At 38.7% G+C, this 20,608-nt stretch overlaps 1 protein-coding gene across 2 annotated transcripts; it reads left to right on the top strand.

Moving 5' to 3' along the window:
* Positions 1–4,514: 4,514 nt before the first annotated feature.
* LOC117549054 (alpha-2,8-sialyltransferase 8F-like) lies at positions 4,515–19,724 on the top strand. 2 transcript variants are annotated; one of them, XM_034220643.1, is made up of 8 exons: positions 4,515–4,735; positions 15,015–15,089; positions 15,535–15,609; positions 16,360–16,507; positions 17,824–17,936; positions 18,040–18,132; positions 18,210–18,577; positions 19,652–19,724. In XM_034220643.1, the coding sequence occupies exons 1-8, from the start codon at positions 4,635–4,637 to the stop codon at positions 19,675–19,677; spliced, it is 999 nt and encodes a 332-aa protein (XP_034076534.1). In that variant the 5' UTR covers positions 4,515–4,634; the 3' UTR covers positions 19,678–19,724. The 2 variants fall into 2 exon arrangements, with proteins under 2 accessions (XP_034076534.1, XP_034076533.1); XM_034220642.1 differs by having other exon boundaries at positions 19,649–19,722.
* Positions 19,725–20,608: the final 884 nt, after the last annotated feature.

Below are 20,608 nucleotides of genomic sequence, written 5' to 3'. Positions count from 1 at the left end.
CTTTTGTCGTGGTGCACACACGCATTTCTACAATGTCCCACAGTGAGCTTTTATTCTATAAAACGTTTTTTTAATCTACTTTATAGCTTGTAGTAACTCACGGGAGGCTTCTTTTATTTTATTTGTATTCATAATCATTTTTATTTTTCGTCAGAATGTAAAAATTACATTAGTTACGAATTTTTGTTCTCAAAAAACAGTGCATTGTGTGTAATACAACTGTGATTTTTATTAAATTAGTTAGTTTTTAAGGAAGGCCAGAGCTTCAGCTGTGTCAAATAGATTGTTCCCTTTAGTTAACGCTATTTAAAAGATAATGATCATGTCCCCTTTATTGTATTACGAGCGTCCATTCCCATTGGATAACGGAGAATTGTACACCCGGAAGTAAGTATTCTCCTTACTGTCGATTGATTTTACAGTGATATCGGCACTACTCATCAACTCAAAAACACAAAATTATCCTTGTTAATTACACAACATTGATTGGTTTAAATTGTGTACAATGCTTTTGTATTTTTCCCCTTCGATTCGGAGAAACGAATATTTTTTCAGAGTTTTTGGATGGCAGAAGACACTACACTACCCAGAATCCTCAGCTATCGTTTGGGACTACACCATGTGCTTAGCTTGACAAACCCCGTGATCAGTCCTCAAGCTCTGTGATTGTATGTTGGAGTGGCAGTGCGCGAAGTTTACACGGAGCGTCAAAAAGCACCTTGAAATGGAATGAAACCCATCGACGGCACACTATTCAAAACAAGAATCGAACGTGTCCTATCCCCCCCCCCCCCCCCCCCCTTAGGTCGCAGGCTCCTCCAACAGTGCAACACAATAAAACAGATACACAGAAAAAATAGTGAAATAGTGCAATAAGAGTCTATATACAGATTGGAATCTTTTTTATTTTTTTATTTAACCTTTATTTAACCAGATAAAAGCATTGAGATACAATCTCATTTTCAATGCTGACCTGGCCAAGAAGTTAGCAACGTTACACATAACACACACATATAAAAGAGAAAATAACTAAGAAAACAAAAGACAAAAAAGCAGTCACTACATTGTGAATATGATATATTAGATAAATAATTTCTAAGTAGCAGCCAGATGAATGTTATGGATGTTGTTTCTAATTTCAGGTGTTTCATAGTCTTATGGCCTGTGGGATGAAGCTGTCCCTGAGTCTGGTGGTTTTAGTCCGGATGCTGCGGTACCGCCTGCCAGACGGCAGCAGACAGAACAGTTTGTGGCTGGGGTGATGGGGGTCTTTTATAATCCTGAGGGCTTTCTTTAAGGTTAACCTGGTGTTTTTACTCCACTACATTTATTTTAGTTACTTTACAGATTTGGATTAATGATGTGAAATATAAACAACCCTTAAATCAGACTTTAGTTACACCTGAGTAAAATTCAGTGAAGGTGTCAAGTGTCAACAATCAGGAGAGATATTTGATAGTTGGTGCTTGAGAAGACTAAACATTTATCTGCAGAACCGTATAAAGCATATTCATTACTCGTTATTCTCTAATCGTTCATTAAAGACTGTATATAATTAATATTTTGCACATCCCTTTCAAGATTTCAAGATTTTCTAAGGTTTATTGACCTATCATATACACAACTACGGTGTAGTTATGCAATGAATGAAAAACTTGGATCACAGGTTCCTCAACAGTGCATTACAAGACATCTATCAATATGTGTGTACCTCCACCATTAAACTGTCATATTCTGCACATGTATTATTCTATCTAACATCTTATAAGAGTATAATAAAGATGTATAATATCGGTTAAAATAAGTGCTTCAACATAGTTATCATTGCAGGAAAGTTGATTGTCAAGTTCCAAAACAAACCATACAATATATTAGACGTTAAGTACTTTGTCAGGCTTAATATGTATCTGTAGATAGATACCCCCAAAGCTGTTTTCTTATTTAAAAGAAGACCTTAGCCTAAAGTATTCTTTAATGTTTAAATAAAGCCTTATTAGTTTGTCTGTTTTGCACATCCTCCTATCAGGCACTAAACTGTTTTGTTGTAGATATTATTTACAGTATCTTCTTGATATTTTCTATTCTATATTTATATCATTGACCTTCTACTTTCCCACTATTTTGTATGTATTCTTAATATTTAAATGTTTTCATCAAACACATTCAAAAGTACTTTACAAAAATGAAAGACATTAAGAAAAAGGCATTTTAAACAGTCATTAAAAAGCAACATAATCTACCTGCATTGCAATTACTCTAAACGTGTAATAACGTGCTTTAACCAGTAGGTGGTTTGGGTTAAAAAGCTGTCAAGTTTACAGTGTTAACACAATAAAATATACTGCTGTTTTTGGTTTAGTTGACAACGGATATATTTTGTTATTGTTTTGATATTTGTAACATAAAAGCGATGGAAAAACCCAACAGCAACACAGAAAAGATGGTCTTAACATGACCCAGCGGTATAGTAGTTAATAAAAAACAATAATATCAAAACAAATTATTACTACTAACTTTATTGTGAAATTAAAACAGAACGGTAAAATAATAGTTTCCGGTCTATTTTGAGGCCCGATCTCTGTAGATAAATAAAGAACTACGACAGATGTGTAATATTTAATGCAGCCAAACCATTTATTACAATGCATTCATGTGATGACTTTCAAAGAGTAAAGCAAGCACTGCTGAATAAAGTATGATTTGATCTTTTACGAAACGTTTTTTATATGGAATGCAGTTGGAGGTCAACCAATCACAGAGCTTGAGGACTGATCACGGAGTTTGTCAAGCTAAGCACATGGTGTAGTCCCAAACGATAGCTGAGGATTCTGGGTAGTGTAGTGTCTTCTGCCATCCAAAAACTCCGAAAAAATATTCGTTTCTCCGAATCGAAGGGGAAAAATACAAAAGCATTGTACACAATTTAAACCAATCAATGTTGTGTAATTAACAAGGATAATTTTTGTGTTTTTGAGTTGATGAGTAGTGCAGATATCACTGTAAAATCAATCGACAGTAAGGAGAATACTTACTTCCGGGTGTACAATTCTCTGTTATCCAATGGGAATGGACGCTCGTAATACAATAAAGGGGACATGATCATTATCTTTTAAATAACGTTAACTAAAGGGAACAATCTATTTGACACAGCTGAAGCTCTGGCCTTCCTTAAAAACTAACTAATTTAATAAAAATCACAGTTGTATTACACACAATGCACTGTTTTTTGAGAACAAAAATTCGTAACTAATGTAATTTTTACATTCTGACGAAAAATAAAAATGATTATGAATACAAATAAAATAAAAGAAGCCTCCCGTGAGTTACTACAAGCTATAAAGTAGATTTAAAAAACGTTTTATAGAATAAAAGCTCACTGCGGGACGTTGTAGAAATGCGTGTGTGCATCACGACAAAAGAGCCTCATTCACTTTACATTGGGGTTTTTTGCGTGGTGCCGACACGTAAATGTAGCAGAATGCGTGACTCCACCACGCAATGCGGTGTTAAGGAGTCGTGGTGGAGTCACGCATTCTGGTGAGATCAGGTTGGTTCTGTGTAGCTTTGTGCTAGTTCTGTTATAGTGGTTAGTTAGGATGTGTGTTGTGTGTGTATTCTGTAATTTGTGACGGCGTCGAACTTGTGCGAGACGCCTCACTATTTTAGCCTTAAGTGCCCATGACTGTGATAATCTGTGGCCTTCGTTTCGTGTTGCAATATTTTGAACAGATAGCTGGTTTTAAGAGCCTGTATTTTTTGTTATATCATCTTTATTTTGAGTTTATTATTAAAATCAACCTCTTACCAAGAACACCTGGTCTCGTGTTGCTTCCCTTTTACCCTAAGCGAGCTGGGGACGTAACAGTTATTATGAGTATGCTCTGTTTGTTTCTGAAATTGTATATATTTATATAAATATATATATGTGTGTGTGTCCGCATCTGTAGCCTGTTATTGTCTCATTATACCGCACTGTGAATGAATTAAAAGAAAAATACATAAGTGGTCATGAACACATCTCTCCATCAGACAGAGGGCTGCTGTGCTTCCTGTCATCATTAATGGACGTCTCTTTAAAATGACCGCTCAGAGGAGAGGAGTTCTCATTTCTCTAACCACCTGCTGCTTCCCCTCCTCTCTCCTCGGTTCCCCTCCTCGGCTCCTCGGCTCGCATCTCCTGTGGGCGGGACTAGGTATCAGGATAGGAGTCGAGGAGGGGAGTTAGAGAAATGAGAAAGGGCCTAGATGTGGGACTGTTTATGTTCCTAATGCACTGCAACATTTGTTTTGTTTTGTAATTATTTATGTTACTGGTTCGAAATAAAATGTATCAATCAATCATGTGTATCCAGTAAAAAAAATGATGAAGGAGGGAGGGACATATAAAAAATGGGTGGACCAAACATGAGTAGGAGTTCAACAAACAAGGATATCAGTTCTTATCTGACCCAGATGCAAATAGAAGGGGAAAGACACAGATAAAGTGCAGTGAAGACAGAGGACTTGCCTCAGAAAAGAGGCAGAAGATAGGTTACTAACTGAGGAGAGAGCAAAGTCCAAAGTTTGACATCTAGATACAAGGTGTGTGTGGACAGGAGGTGAGGGGACGAGTGTGTTTGCTGAAAGAGATCGGGATGAAGCGACACCATGAGAAGTTATCTATCTCTTTGATGATCACTGTCTTCTGTTTGGGGAGCCTGCTGACCACTGCCTTCTGGATCATTGTGGACAACAGGTAAGCGTGTCAGTACTTGTAGAAAAATCTAGCTTGATTCATCCCACAAAACTAAGGAGCAAAGATACTAGCAGGGAAATCTGTTGCATTTTGACAATGTTGGCAATCAGTTACATTTAAATTACATTTACGCCTGATTATAAGCTAAAGAAGCTGTACAAATGCCGTTAAGACATAAACATTGATTATAGCTCATCACTGACAAAGATTATAGTGTGGACCAACTTAAACATTTATTGCTAATTCATTAGAGCTAATAATTTTTAGTTCATCCCAAATCTTTATTTATGATTTGGTGGAACTTTAAAATGAAAGGTACAGAAAGTAAAAAATATTGATTCTGTCGGACAGAAATGTACATTCACAAAAAGTAATATGATTATTCATTCTGAAAACAACACACCATGTGTTACTTTGTTATAACTTCATTTTTCCTTTTGGTCTATTATTATTAGATCAAAGTAAGGTTTTTAATTTTTTAACATTTTATTTTTAATTATACATTAATATATTTTCTTTAGTTAAAAGCAAACGTGTTTTATAATCAATACAATACCGTTTTTTTTTTTACCTTAAACTAATTACATGTACTACAATATCAAAGAAGAATTTTGACTTTCAAACTTAAAACACTTCATTACACTCAGTTCACATACTATCATTAAAGACAGGAATATTCTCCTTAACAAATTATTATTATTTAAACATTAACAAAACTCTCCTACAACCTTAACCACATAAACATGTGCACATGACCTTGTACAATTTGCTTGCTTATCTCTCCAGTAAAAATTTAAATACGTTATGCAATAGCCCTCAACTGTCTGACGTTGTTTAAACCAAGCTGCCTTTTAATAAAAGACCAGAATGTGTGCTTGTCAACTTGTGTCTTTGCTAAACATTAAACATTATACAACCTAAAACAAATCTCAAAATGTAAAACTGGTTCTGCATCTCTCATTTACAAATCGAGGATGTAGTTCAATAGTTTCAATATTTTCACAACAAGAACCAGGAAATACCCGGTCATTAAATTCAGCGGTCTGTCAGATGTTGCACAATAGTTATACCAGATAAAGAACCTTGCTTATAGGAAAAAGCTTATAAATCCAGGCCATCACGTCTTTACCTCTTCCACTCCTGATTCCTTTTTTACAACATAATGTATTTTCAGTGAAGAAATGGTCAATTCAACACTTTGACAGTGTCTATATGCAGGGCCGTTTCTTCCTATATGCGGACTATGCGGGGGCATAGGGCCCCCGCGGCCACTAGGGGGCCCCCAAGCTGAAAGTATTTTGTATTCATCCGAAAAACAAAAAAAGTTTAATTCATACACACAAAGATGAACAAAATTAGTAGAAGCGGGAGGGCTGAAGCATAGCTTGTGGAAAGTAGCCGTCCTGTGCATCATCCTAATACAGCGGCATTATTGCGTCAAAAACGTATAGAAATGAAGGAGTACAAAGAAATAAAGAAAACAGGAGAAAAACTTAAATAAAAGTTAGGGCAGGAAAACAATAAATACATATATAGGGTCATTTTCTGCACATGTCAATAGCAGTTTCAACTATCTTTTTTTGGAAATGAAAATACTATATATACATAGGTACACATGCACTTGGCAAATGAATAATAATAATAATAATATATGCATAATTGCATATAAACATTGTGAACACTTATTTTCAAGTGACTTTTTTTACATTCATATGTTCACGCTGTGGTTTGGAACTGCTTTTGAATGTTATTAGGCATTTTCTTATGGAAATAATAATCAGTACTGTTTTAAGCTGTACTATCTCAACACATTTTAATAGATTGAGTTTTTTTTAAATATGGGAGTTGTGTGTTCATATTTATCAACACCACAGACTATTCGTAATACTTTTTTTTGGGATGTTATTATTTTTTGTAGATTTGTTGAGTACGTGTTTCCCCATATTTCGGAGCAGTATTAAAGGTAAGGGAAAAATAGACTGTTATAAAGAGTATCTTTTCTTCAAGAATGTTCTTAGTATGATACAAAATACCTATTGTTTTTGACAGTTTAGTCTGTACATAATTTATATAGTGCTTCCAATTGAGTTTTTCGTCAACAAGCAGTCCTAAAAATGTACATGCACCAACTTTTTCTATCTCTGTATTGAAAATCCGTATAATGCAGTCATTTCTACTCTCAGACTTTGTATTGAATAATGTAATTTGTTTTGGCCACATTAAGGGATCATTTATTAACTGCAAACCAGTTACATAGTATTTTTAATTCTGCATTCACAATTTTAACAAGATCGCCAAGATTATGATGGGAGCAGAGAATTCAAAGTTCAGGTTCAGCCTCAATATATTTGGGGAGAATTAAAATGAGCCGTCTTTATTTGTAGACAGCAGAGCCCCCTCCTGTGAGTGTTCCGTGTAGCATTATATGCTTACAAATCCAATGTAGGATATAAACACGACTAAACTGCAATGATAGCAAAGCTGTGGCTTGGGTTTTTGGGGTAAAAAAGTCCAAATCATCGTTGGGCTGACAGCTGAGAAAATGCTGCATCTCTTGCATTTATTGACATAGAGGAGCCTTATTGTTTACCTTTTTAATATCATTTTTTGTAATTTTCAATTGCTTGGTTTTCGTGAAATTAGCCTGTTTTCCTATTAAAGTGTAACAGATTGATGCATCTCCACAGATCATCTTAAAGGCTTCGGAATCCCCCCAATTGAAGTTAAAAAACTATCAAAACTAGGGCCCCCAAACAGCATCTTGCATAGGGCCCCCAAAAAGCTAGAAACGGCCCTGTCTATATGGGTCCACACCACATAGAGTTAATTTAACTCTTTTAAAATAATTCGTTTCTTAACAGGGGGTGTGTGGCGCAGTGGATAGAGCCTTGGTGTTGGGATAAGGGGAGCACAGGTTCCAACCCCACTGCAGTCAGCATGTCTTTGTGTCCCTGAGACACTTCAGCCCACATTGCTCCTGTGGGGATTGTCCACAGTATTGAGTATGTAAGTCGCTTTGGATAAAAGCGTCTAACAAGTAACATGTAATGTCAACACTATTCAGAGTAATTATTAACTTGGCGTTCAAATGTAACTCTTCGTAACCAGTGTTAGTTTCTCAACACTTGCATGGTGTTAAATATTAACTCTATCACAGGATAGTTTATTAACTATGAAAGTGTTACTCATATCTGTGTGACCTCATCCAACGAGACACCCCACCCGTCGCCTCAGGTCTGCTGAAGCTAACCTACTGCAGCCAATCAGGACAAAGCTCGGGACCTGGGGTGACAGGGCCTTCGCAGCAGCCTCCCCCCCACACTCTGGAACTCCCTCCCCAGCCACGTCAGATCCACCAACACTCTCACATCATTCAAACAATCCCTCAAAACTCACCTTTTCACTCTTGCCTTCAACTCCTAATCAACTAACCCCTTGCCCTTATTCCACCTAGATTAGGACTTTTTACTTTTGTTGTTATTTTGTTTTACTTGCTTGTAAGCGCTTTGAGCACCAGGAAAAGCGCTTTATAAATGTAATGTATTATTATTATATGTTAACACTTTAAGGTGTAAATAAAGCTCTAATAAACTCTAACAATTACTACAAAATAAAGTAGGCTAAAGTTGTTTGAAACAAGATTTATTTTTCAAACATTCGCACCACAAAAGCGTTTTAAAATACATTTCAAAATACACAGCAATATGGAACAATGTATGCTCTCATTTTCACTACAGTATTGCCTATCAAAGGGTCTAACATAGGTGAGCTGGTCAATACAAATAACAGCATGTTCATTACTTTGGTCCTCTATATATAGGCATGAAAGTAATCATCAAAGTACAGCGTGTGAACAGTGCAACCAATTATGAAAGCACGCTGCTCGTGAATGATGATGTTGCGTATTTTCATGAACACAGGTAGGTAATGGAATGTTCCAGTGCATATGTATGGATCAATTTGGTATTCAGTGCCATAATTGTTGACCCATCTTGTTGTTGAAACCTCTGAAAATGCATCTAAATGCAACATCTGACACTGATTGACCTTCCAAGCTATTTATTGTTTTAATTTTTAAAGGACCAATCTCAAACCTTTTTAAATAATAGCTTTCATAATAAAAAGCCATTTGCCGCAGGTGTTGCTTAACAAGAGAGTTTGTAAGGTTATTTAATTTTTTTACAGACCTTTTAAAAAAATTATGTTTGGCTTCGAATCGCATACACCACATATGGATACGAGGCCAATTTGTGTAATACATCTCGAATAGTGAATCATTAAGTGGTGTTTGGGAATCTATTTCTTATCAGGAAATAACACTTTGAACATGTTGTGGTGGTCACAGATCAAATGTTTTAGGTAACTTATCATTCCATCTGTCAGGATAGGGGAGAAAACAATATTAACTATTTGCAACAAAAGGAGCAAAAAGTTCCAATACTTATTTTCTCTTTCAACCACATCGCCAAAGATAAGTGGGGTATTGCGGAGAACACACAATGACTGAATGGCGTTTTGTTGTCTTTTGTTGTTTTGTTGTCTTTGTTGTTTTGTTGGCGTCTTGCTGTTGTTATCAAGTTTTAAAGCACTTGGTTTGTTTTTACGTTCCAAGTAACCATAGTTAAAACTCTGTACCCTGTCTGACAGCAGGGGTGGTTCTAGGGGGGGGGGGGGGCAGGGGGGGCCAGTGCCCCCCTAACACTGACCTCTGACCCCCCTGTGGCCCCCCTAACAATGAAAAGTTTTTTATTTAAAAAAAAATGTATATCTTCTGGTACTCGGTTTGCCAAAAAACGCAGGATTTTGTTGCTGTAATGTGAGATTGTGCAGACACCATTATGTAAAGTAGAGATGTAACTGTTCTTTGCCTTTATTTATATATAAATATGGTGTTAGTGCAAACATTGCACTATAACTTAAGCTGAAGCTAACAGTAATAACTATAAGATCTATCTGAAATAAATAAGTGTACTGAAACAAATACCAATAACTATATTGCATTGTTTTCTTATGCGCAATTACTTACTGTCTAGTTCTCTTTTTCGTCTTGCATTTATTGTGCCCCCCTCAGAAAATAACTGGCCCCCCAGTGGCCCCCCCAGTCAAATTGGTCTAGAACCGCCACTGTCTGACAGTGCATTCAAAGAGATGTAACCATTTTTCCATTCAGTAGGTACTGAAAGAAAAGCTTTAGCTCATACTATACAACACCCTCTAACAAATCACACTAAATGCATTACAACAGGGGTGTGGAACCTTTTTCCTCTCAAGGGCCATTTCAATTTTTTCAACATCCTCCGAGGGCCGTACAAATTATTGACCTCTGCTTAAAAAAACTAAAATCACAGCCCATTCATTTGGCCTTTCTTTCATGCTGCGCAAAGAAAAAGCAACCTCTTAATCCAGATATTTTACCATGACTCGCAACATGAGGAGATACATGGATACATCTCTCAACATCCATATGAAACAGAACAGTGAACATTTTTTTATTTTTCTTTATGGATATTTTTACAAATCACTCCCTTTTCAAACTGTATTCTTGTTTATTAATAACAACTTTCTTTTACTGTCATATAGTATTTTATACCTGTTTACTTTATGCTCTTGTTTTTTTATAACTATAATGATCATATAAAGATGTGCCTCTACCTCACTGGTTGTAAAAAAAGCTTCTTATATCCGTTAGCATAACTAGCTAACCAGATGCTAATAACAACAAAGCTATTGACTGTATGATCAGTATGACAGATGAACAGATCGCCACTGGGCTTTCAACTAAAGACACAGCCACGCAAAAACTGCGGCATGTGTACGGCTCCTTATCTGAAGTGCCGGAGCGGCGTTCTGGTGCTCTCCGTCAGCACTGCATCCCTGTCAGACGAGACATATACCGTGATGACACGTTAGGCTCGTGTTGTGTTCAAGGACCCTGACCTTGGCCAGATGCACCAGTAACATTAACCTATGATGTAGTCTTGCAAGTTTCTATGATTCATTAGCAAATAAACGCAAACCTTCAAAACAGGGATCACATTAAATACTACCGATATCATTTTTTGGCTTGGTTAGCTAGCGCTAACTCTAGCTTAATGCTAAAAGCCCACAAGCAAAATGTCCTTTTCTGACTACGCATCGTGTGGAACTCTATATTAAACAAAGAACCCTTGCATTACACTGTATTTGAATACAAGCTTTAGAACAAACAATATGCTGTATTAAAAAGTCTTTCATGCAGTGGCGGCGCCAGGGTATGGCTGGGATAGGCTACAGCCATACCAAGAAATGGCTTAGCCCCACCTTATAGTCTAGCAGGAAGGGCCCTCAGATTTTGAGATACCCCTACCCGAGGTAGAACAAATGACAACAATGATTTTTCTTATCTTTAGGGTTTCCCATTAATGAAATTGATTGTTGTCAAATTTTATTTTGGGGGAAAAAATGTTTTTTTGGTTGTTCTTTAGAACTACCCCAATCCCTGAAAAAGAGCCAAATTAGACTAGGCCGAATATGGGAAAGGTGACAAAAAAGCCCATAACTTGAGAATGGCCACTCTTTTCCTCTTCAGATTTGCTGAGGTATGAACGAGGTGGCTGTCCCACATCACCAAATACTCAGAAAATCATTTAACTAAAGAAATACTGAATTATAGTCCTGTAAACTTAGCTTTAGTTTAGACGGAAATTGTACTTTTTGGTGATAGGAACATAGGACTCCATCACTTTTCTCTCATTTATCAGAAAAAGAGAAATCCCTAAAAGATATACCATTACTGAATTGTCTAGGGTGCTATTGAACACTAACCAGTAGTTGTATGGAAATATCTGGTACAGTTCTATTGCAAATGAGATTTCTTTAGACATAGGCCTACCTCTTCTCTGATACAGTCAAATTCAGAATGGGGGAGAAGTGGCACAATAGCCTATAAGTTAAGAATGCTCACTCTGATGGTCATTATATTTGGAGAGGGAAATACCAGGTGGCTACATCACCAAATAGTCAGAATATGAGTAACCCAATACAATAAAGTGTATTAGTTCGCACATTTATTTGATCACCATGGAAACCTTTGATCTCTGGACACCTCGTTAGCTCAAATATAAACACCTGTGTCATGGAACACGATGATGTCATAACTCCAACTGACATGCTCAGAGCAGCAGACTTCAGATAAAGGTTAATGGTCCTGCCCTCAACAGCTCTACATCAATTATGGGGTGTCATCATATGTCGTTTCCATGGAAACGCATCCCTCACCATAAAACACGATGTTGCTGTAACTCCAATGGACACGGTCCGATCGTCCCCCAAATGTCGCTTGTATATCACCGGTCCATGCCTCAACAGCTTTACGCCAAATCTGAGATCTCACCTTAGGCTGTTGCCATGGAAACGCATCCCTCGCCATAAAACACGATGTCGCTGTAGCTCCAATGGACACGGTCCGGTCGTCCCACAATCTTCACCTGTATATCACCTCTCCATGCCTCAACAGCTCTACGTCAAATCTGACATCTCACCATATGCCGTTTCCATGGAAACGCATCCCTCGCCATAAAACACGATGTTGTCGTAACGCCTATGAAAAGGGTCAAAACAGCACCATTCTTCAGATAATGGTTAACGGTCCAGCCCTCAACAGCTCTACGTCAATTATGGGGTTTCATCATATGCCGTTTCCATGGAAACGCATCCCTCGCCATAAAAGACGATGTCACTATAACTCCTATGAAAATGTTCAAAACGTGCTCAAACTTCACACGTGTGCTAACAGTCCAGCCGTGAAGACATCTACGGGACAGTTTTGAGATTTCTTCAATTGTCGTTGGCATGGCAACACAATGCTCGCCATGAAACACGGTTTTCTCATAACTTCCGTGAAAATGCTCCAAATGGCCCAAAACTTCACAGGTTTGGTAACGATGCAGCCATCAACGCATCTAAGCGTATTATGGGATGTCATCAAATGCCGTTGGCATGGCGACAGATCATTCACCATCAAGTTAGTTCAAAAGTTTGCAGTTCAAATATTCTGCTGCTTTTCCAAGCTTTTTTACTTTCTTTTCTTCTCTTATCACACATTCAAGCCCCCAGTGTTCATGTATCATTTCAATCTAAATTCTTCACTTTCTTCTTACACATTACATTTCAGCATAGCAGTTTAGCGTCAGCTTTTCAGTATAAAGCATTCCCACTAGCAATTTCTTCAGTAATTGCATTCTCTAGTTAGCTGACGTTGTCCGTGTCAACAGGAGCGACAGTCCGCACACACACAAGACCGCAATTATGGCAGAAGCAAAAAAGCCCAAAATATATCATTTTAACTCCGAGTGGGAGGATGATTATTTTTTTGTTCATTCCAATTCAAAGTCCATCTGTCTCATCTGCAATGCGAGCGTGGCTTTACCGAAGAAGGGTCATTTAGAGCATTTCAAAACAGTGCACAAACGCTACGAGACGGAATTCTCTCCTGCCCTACGCTCTTCTGTTCGTTGCGTGCATATGTATCAGAGTTAAACATGTGAATACATAATTATAAGTTTGTGAATGTTTAATTCATAATAAGTTGTGAATTTTAAGAGATGAGATTGTTTCATTTAATATTTTAAGTTTTGTTTCCCGTGGGAACCGGCGAACACCGTCCCGTTGCACGTCTTTTTTTTACTTCCGGTATGTATTTTCCACCCTCCGCCATGGATGTATAATAATCATATAATAATATAATATATAATATAATATAATATAATAATGTATAATAATAATAAATCCCTCCGCGGACAGGCTGTCACTACCCAATCTGTCCCCCTGCCCGATCTGTACTGCGCATGTGCGAGATGGTCCGCCATATTGGACAACTCCGGACGGCAACCCAAGTAGGACACTTGACATAGTGGCTTTTGGCAAAGCTCAAAAATAAAACTCGAGAGAGATGAGTTATTGTTATTACAATGTGACTTCACTATTATTTAACAACTCTTTTTATTGGGTTCTTTTATTTGGGGTTAAGTACATTGTCAGAATAAGTGAGAAATGAATTTAACTTCTGTTAGACAGCTATCATACTGAATAAACATTTACTGTGAATGTATGCAAAAATGTATGGCATATGGCTGTCTAACAGAAGTTAAATCCATTTCTCACTTATTCTGACAATGTACTTAACCCCAAATAAAATAACCCAATAAAAAGAGTTGTTAAATAATAGTGAAGTCACGTTGTAATAACAATAACTCATCTCTCTCGAGTTTTCTTTTTGAGGTAAAAAGGTAAACCTTCTCCTGTACAGTAGCCTACAAGGGCTTGTCTAATAGAAATAGAATCTCACAGAAATGTATTAAAATCACATACAGAACAATTAGTTACAAAATATTAGAATTCTGAAAGATTTCTTGAAAAACAGGTACAATTATTTTCTTACAAAGAACTCATGTTGCTTTCCAGTATACAGAGCCCAGGTGAGACAAAGATAAACAATGACAGCGTTATGTGTGTTGTCTGATGGCTTACCTCACTTGTGTCTCTCTACTTGCTAACTAATTTGTCTAAAATGAACTGCCATTATCAATGAATTCAACGGGCTCTGCCACTATTCATCATGTTCAGCTTGGCTTATCAGACCTCTTTAGATAGTTGATCATCTTGGCAGTGATATACATCTAGTATGTTCAAAGGCTTATCTGCCACATGCTTTAAAGCTGAAGTACTTCCAAATGAGGGTACACAAAGAACTTTGAAAACAGAAAGATTTCTTTATCAAAAAAGTTCGTAGGTGCTATATATTTTTTGAGAGTTTGGTAAATATGTACTTGTAATAAGACTCCCAGTGGCATCTCTTAGATACATTGGCATCAAGCAAGGTAGTGCCCTTATTTTAGCGTCCTTTTATTGCAAAAATGTGATTATAATTTTACTGACATGACTCTCACACTCAGAGGTTTCTGAATTATTTTAGACTGGACATACTGATTTTATATAAATATATGAAATGGTTAAAATCACTGCATGTCTATTTTCCTGAGTAAGATTTTTTTTGAACGTTTTGTAAATTAATCCAAAATGTATTCGTTTTTTCTTACTTAATGCAATGTTTTTTTTAATGTGAAGTGGTTTCTTATACATGCGGTGCTGAACATGATGATTTGTGTTTTGCATTACAGTATTTGTGGACTTTTGTTTAATTGTTGTTTTAGATAAACCACACATAGAGCTCATTTGCCTTTTGGTGTGCACTATGTATAAATGAATGTGCTGTGCTGTTTCTCTCTTGTTTGCTGCACAGCCATCTTGTACCAAGTAGACCACCTTCACCCAAGAAAATCCCCCCTTGGCCCTCTGACCTTTGCAAAGGATGCAGGTGAGAGCAACCACCTTCCATGCTTCTCCTTGAATGGACCTTTCTGTTAATGCCTTCATCAGATCTAGTTATCACGAGGTGTCACACACCTGACTGTGTGTGTGTGTGTGTGTATGTGTGTGTGTATGTGTGTGTGTATGTGTGTGTGTGTGTATGTGTGTGCATGTGTGTGTGTGTATGTGTGTGTATGTGTGTATGTGTGTGTATTGTGTGTGTGTATGTGTGTGTGTGTGTATGTGTGTGTGTGTGTAGTGTGTGTGTGTGTGTATGTGTGTGTGTGTGTGTGTGTGTATGTGTGTGTGTATGTGTGTGTGTATGTTGTGTGTATGTGTGTATGTGTGTGTATGTGTGTGTGTGTGTGTGTGTATGTGTATGTGTATGTGTGTGTATGTGTGTGTATGTGTGTGTGTGTGTGTGTGTGTGTGTGTATGTGTGTGTGTGACAGGGCGCTCATTGAAAAAGTAAGAGAACGCTACTCAAAAACTTGGAAGAAGCAAGAAGATCTTTACAGAAACCTCAGGTAATTGTATTTGATTACATTTTGTTTAAAAGGTTTTGGCCAGAATTGCATTAATAGTCCATGCAGGCAAAGATTTGCTGTTTCTCAGGGGAAGACATACAGTCAGCCAACTTGTGGAACCACGCAAAGTTATGTGATGAGACCCTCTGTATCGCGAGCGTCGCCGACGGGCTGCCGGGGTGCTAGTGGAGCGCCGGCTAAACTGTGGCGCGCTTAATTGCGCCGGATTTGCGAATAAGATGAGGCCCCCTCCGCGAGGTGAGGCCCCCTCCGCGAGGTGAGGACCCTCCGCGAGGTGAGGCCCCCTCCGCGAGGTGAGGCCCCCTCCGTGAGGTGAGGCCCCCTCCGCGAGGTGAGGCCCCCTCCGCGAGGTGAGGCCCCTAGCAGACACCTGATCTGCGTGTAGGGAAGGGAGGGCCTGCAGTCAGCAATTGTATAAACGCTAAACATTGTCACAGTTTGGGACTATTCAGTGAGTAGGTCTTAAAAGTAGTTAAAAGAAGCGATTTCATTCAACAATTTGCAACTGAATCCATTGGCTTTCTTATGTAATTGAAAAAGTGGCCAAAAATCGTAAGAAATGTAGCACGAGTTAGAGAGTTTGGTAAAACAGAGGGACTTCACCAGAAGATAACTTTAACTCACCTTGATGATTATGGAATACAAATTCTTATAAGAAAGAAAATACGTTTTATATACTGTACAAACTGTGTTAGCTTTCTGTTCAACAAAGTCCTTGTGTTACCCCAGCTCTCAACTGAGAAGTCAGTGCCAGGGATTTGACAGGGCCATCATTACCCAGGCCAACACTCCAGTGGGATCAACTATTGTGTACTCTGCGGAAAAGAACAAGAAGACCCTCAAGGTGACTCCAGAGATTTTCAGCACCTTCATAAAGGTATGTCGTGTTTCATTCATTGTATCACAGCATATTGTGCTTGTTGTCTTTATTGTTCCTTAAAGGGCTCAGAGATGATAAAGTATGTGTTTAGTTACATGGTGACTGGTTGATACAAACGACCACTGATGACCACCCTTTCAAAAACACACACACACACACACAGAATTAGGATTTTCTATAAAAAAACTGAGATTTGAAGTGAGGACCCCTTAATCTGACGAATGCTCAAAAAAACTCTATAATCTTATTTCAATATACAGCATGACCTGCTTTTAATGATATAATTGCAAATTTGTAAATGTGAAATCATTCTAGTTATTAGTAAATTGGTACTTTTGATTTTCATTAATTCTCAAATTTGTAACTGGCTTCACACCAGAAAAAAGAGCATCCAGTACCCTTTCTAGGACAACACCAGTCTACAAAGTTTGCATTCATTTTGATATCAACTGTCTGATCCATGGAGACAACAACTTTGTCAGGACTAACCGGAATAGTTCAGAAAAAAACAGTCACAGATTAAGAGTAAGTTTCAGGTTCCAGGATACAGCCGACTGCTCCTGATACTGGGATGGTTTGAATACGCTACATTTCCCTGTGTGAGATCAGCTGCGATGCCAAATCCGGCCAAGGGGCATAAAGTTGGGGGCCCAATGGCCCCTTGCACACTTCCAACCCCCCTACTACCTGCGCCCTAGCTCAAACCGCAGCTTCAAACTCTCTGATTTTTATCTCAGCTATAATGAGTCATTTTTGTGAATTGTGCGCTGTTTCAGTACGTTTAAAATCGTAAAATATTTTAGGAAATCAATAACGCAACTCAAACACCTCAAACACCTCAATTGTACATTAAATAAATACTCACACAACACATGTTGATCCCCATGGCTCTTGCTCATTCACAAACATGATATAGAATATAATTGGGAGGGATGAAACCCTCTTTAATGGTCACACATGCAGAGCACACACAGTGACATTTGTTCTCTGCATTTAACCCATCCTAGTACCAGGAGTCTATACTAGGAGCAGTGGGTGTGAGGTAGTAGTGTACAGCGCCCGGGGAGCAATGGGAGTGAGGGGGGGAAGGGGGATGTCTGGTGCCTTGCTCAAGGCCACCACGGCAGGGCAGGAGGTGAACTGGGACCTCTCGAAGTAGAAGTCCACACTCCATATTTAGGTCTGGTCGGGGACTTGAACCGGCAACCCTACAGCTCCCAGTCCAAGCCCCTACTGACTGAGCCACTGCCAGACTATATATCATATGCATGTTATTGTTCTGTAATACATTTTTTCATTGGTTTTATTTCCAGGAGAATCCATTTCCAAATAAAAAATGGGAAACGTGTGCTGTTGTCGGGAACTCAGGGATTCTGGCAAACAGCAGCTGTGGAGAGATGATCGATTCGGCTGAGTTAGTTATCAGGTGAGAAATCTGTCAAGGTCAGAGGACTGAAAGGCTGATGGCGACATAAATCCACAGAATAATTCTAATAATAATTTCTGACTCGTCTGTTATGCCTTTTCAGGTGCAACCTACCTTCTTTGGGAAAAGGCTATGAGAGACATGTGGGCACCAAGACTGACATCGTGACAGCCAACCCAAGCATTTTGGTGAAGGAGTGAGTAAATAAATGCGTCTCACTGCACCAATAGAGTGTTCCCTTGGTGTTGTTGCTTGACATCTTTTTATTTTCAGGTATGGAGATCTAATGGGGCCACGCCGTCCATTTGTGGAGAGTCTACATAGCTACGGAAAATCCATGATGGTTCTTTCCCCCTTCTCCTATGCAGGCAATACTCCGGTGTGCCTGAGGGCAGTATACAGCATTAGGGACTTTGAAAGTCCCATTCAGCCCATGTTCTTCAACCCTGATTACTTCCGGAGTCTGAAAGACTTCTGGAGCTCCAGAGGCCTAACCAGAGGCCTACTCAGCAGCGGCTTACTGATGGTTAGCATAGCGCTGGAACACTGTGCCAACGTGCATCTGTACGGTTTCTGGCCCTTCAGTAATCATCCATTGGAACTCAATGCCGTGAAAAACCACTATTACGATGATAAAAAAGGTATATGGACTGTCCACTACATGCCGGATGAGTTTGACCTGTTGTTGCGGCTGCACAGTCAAGGTGTGCTCAGGCTTCACCTAGGGGAACTGTCAACCGGGTAGAAATTAGTTCCCAGGTCCAGAGACAGATGAGACTGGGCATCTGAAGAATCGGGACATTTCCTGGTGGACTGAGGGTTGATCTCAGAATTTGTTTCTAAACTATGCCTTTTCAATACAATCCACTCACTCTCCCCCCATATCAGTTCCTAGACCCTCTGAGCAGAGGGATAAACCAGAAGGTGCAATAAAATATATTGTCACTTACACCAATTAATACATTTGATAAATAATTAGGATCTCAACTTTGATAAAAAATCATTAGTATTGTCATTTTGGCCATAATAATAGTCATAATCATCTTTTACTTTTCCAGCAAAATTGCAAGGAAACGGTTATTCAAAATATAACTTTCAGTCATGGAAAGGTTTCGATATTTGAAAAGATGTGACACATTGTGAGATGTAAAGGAATTTCAGTTAGATATATATATATATAACTCCCTTGTTTTTATTCCAAAGGCCACTCACACTCATTTGCATTTCAGTCGCCAAATCCATATAATGCGTTGTCAAATGTAATAATAATAATAATAATAATAATAATAATACATGGGACTTATATAGCGCTTTTCTGGAAACCCAAAGACGCTTTGACAGAGAATGACAAAAAGAGATAAACAAAACAGAAAATAGGGGGGGGGGGGGGGGGGGTCAGTGGTTGAATGCAGTGTTGAACAGGTGGGTTTTGAGTGATGTTTTGAATGCTGTGAGGGAGGAAGAATCTCTGATGGATTGGAGTAGAGTTCCAGAGGGTGGGTGCAGCAACGGAGAAGGCTCTGCCGCCCCAGGACTTGAAATGTACACTTCCTTCTCCTCAATTTGATCTCCCTGTCCGTCTGTGTGTGTGTGTTCCTAAACGTTTTCTCCTCAACAGATAACCTGTGACAACCCTGTGGTGTCCACCAGTTGGTGCTGCTGTAACCTGTCCACCAGTTGGTGCTGCTGTAACCTGTGTTTCTTGTAATCAGCAGTGATGGGACCCACCTGTGGCACTTGATTCCAGTAGATAAGAGGGCTGCAGAACAGGCTCTCGGTCTCTCTCAGCCGCCCTGCTCGGTGCAGCAGGACACCGCTCCTCTGTTCTGTTTGATTGTTGTTTGTAACCACTGTGTTGCATAAAATAAGTGATTGTTTTGGGCAACTCCGGTGTGGAACTGTTGTCCTTATGTTACAAGCAGAGCCAGCTTGTAATATAGTGCTGTCAAAATTATCGCGTTAACGCCGGTAATTAATTTTTTGAATTAATTGCGTTAAAAATATTTAACGCATTTAACGCATGTGCAGAATGGCCCGCCCCATACGTGCCACCAGTGGCAGTGCCAGGGTATGGCTGGGGTAGGCTACACCCATACCAAGAAATGGCTTAGCCCCACCATGAAAAATGATGTTAAAGTAAGCCAAATAAAGTCCGCCAACTCGCGCGGAGTAAATTGCACAGACAGCAGTTAGTAAGATTGATTTCAGTAGCTACGGTTTTGAAAACTTTTGTCACGTAGTGATCGTCCACTCAATAGAACATCTTTGATAATGTCTTCTGGCCAATCAGAATCAAGATAACGGCGTGGTGTTGTTGCAGGAAGTCCCGACGGAGAATAGAGATGGCAAATCCGGATCATTTTATGGACTCGGAGTCTTCTGAGTCAATCATTGAAGAGATCCGGATCATACGAGTCATTTGAGTCATTTGAGTCATATGAGTCAGCATGACCAAGACCGTAGAAATCCTACCGGTGAAACCGAAAAGTTGTTGCATTTAACCAGCATATTAAACTAACGTTACATTAACCTCCGCTACACAGTGTCTTTTGCTTTAATAAAACATGTGTGTGTGTGTGCATTTTAAAAAATAAGTGTTTTGCATTATATGTATATAGTTATTTTAATATGTTCCTGTACTTAAGCTAATTTTGCACAATTGTGTTTTCATT

The sequence above is a fragment of the Gymnodraco acuticeps genome, unplaced genomic scaffold, assembly GCF_902827175.1.
Source record: "Gymnodraco acuticeps unplaced genomic scaffold, fGymAcu1.1, whole genome shotgun sequence".
Lineage (NCBI taxonomy): Eukaryota > Metazoa > Chordata > Actinopteri > Perciformes > Bathydraconidae > Gymnodraco > Gymnodraco acuticeps.
This window is presented reverse-complemented; position numbering and strand designations above follow the sequence as displayed.

What these genes read in the sequence shown, in the direction of transcription:
- LOC117549054 (XM_034220642.1), top strand. Translation starts at nt 4,635, where the DNA reads ATGAAGCGACACCATGAGAAGTTATCTATCTCTTTGATGATCACTGTC. An exon ending in TGGATCATTGTGGACAACAG is followed by an intron (nt 4,736 to 15,014) that starts GTAAGCGTGTCA and finishes TTTGCTGCACAG; the next exon opens with CCATCTTGTACCAAGTAGAC. An exon ending in GACCTTTGCAAAGGATGCAG is followed by an intron (nt 15,090 to 15,534) that starts GTGAGAGCAACC and finishes TGTGTGTGACAG; the next exon opens with GGCGCTCATTGAAAAAGTAA.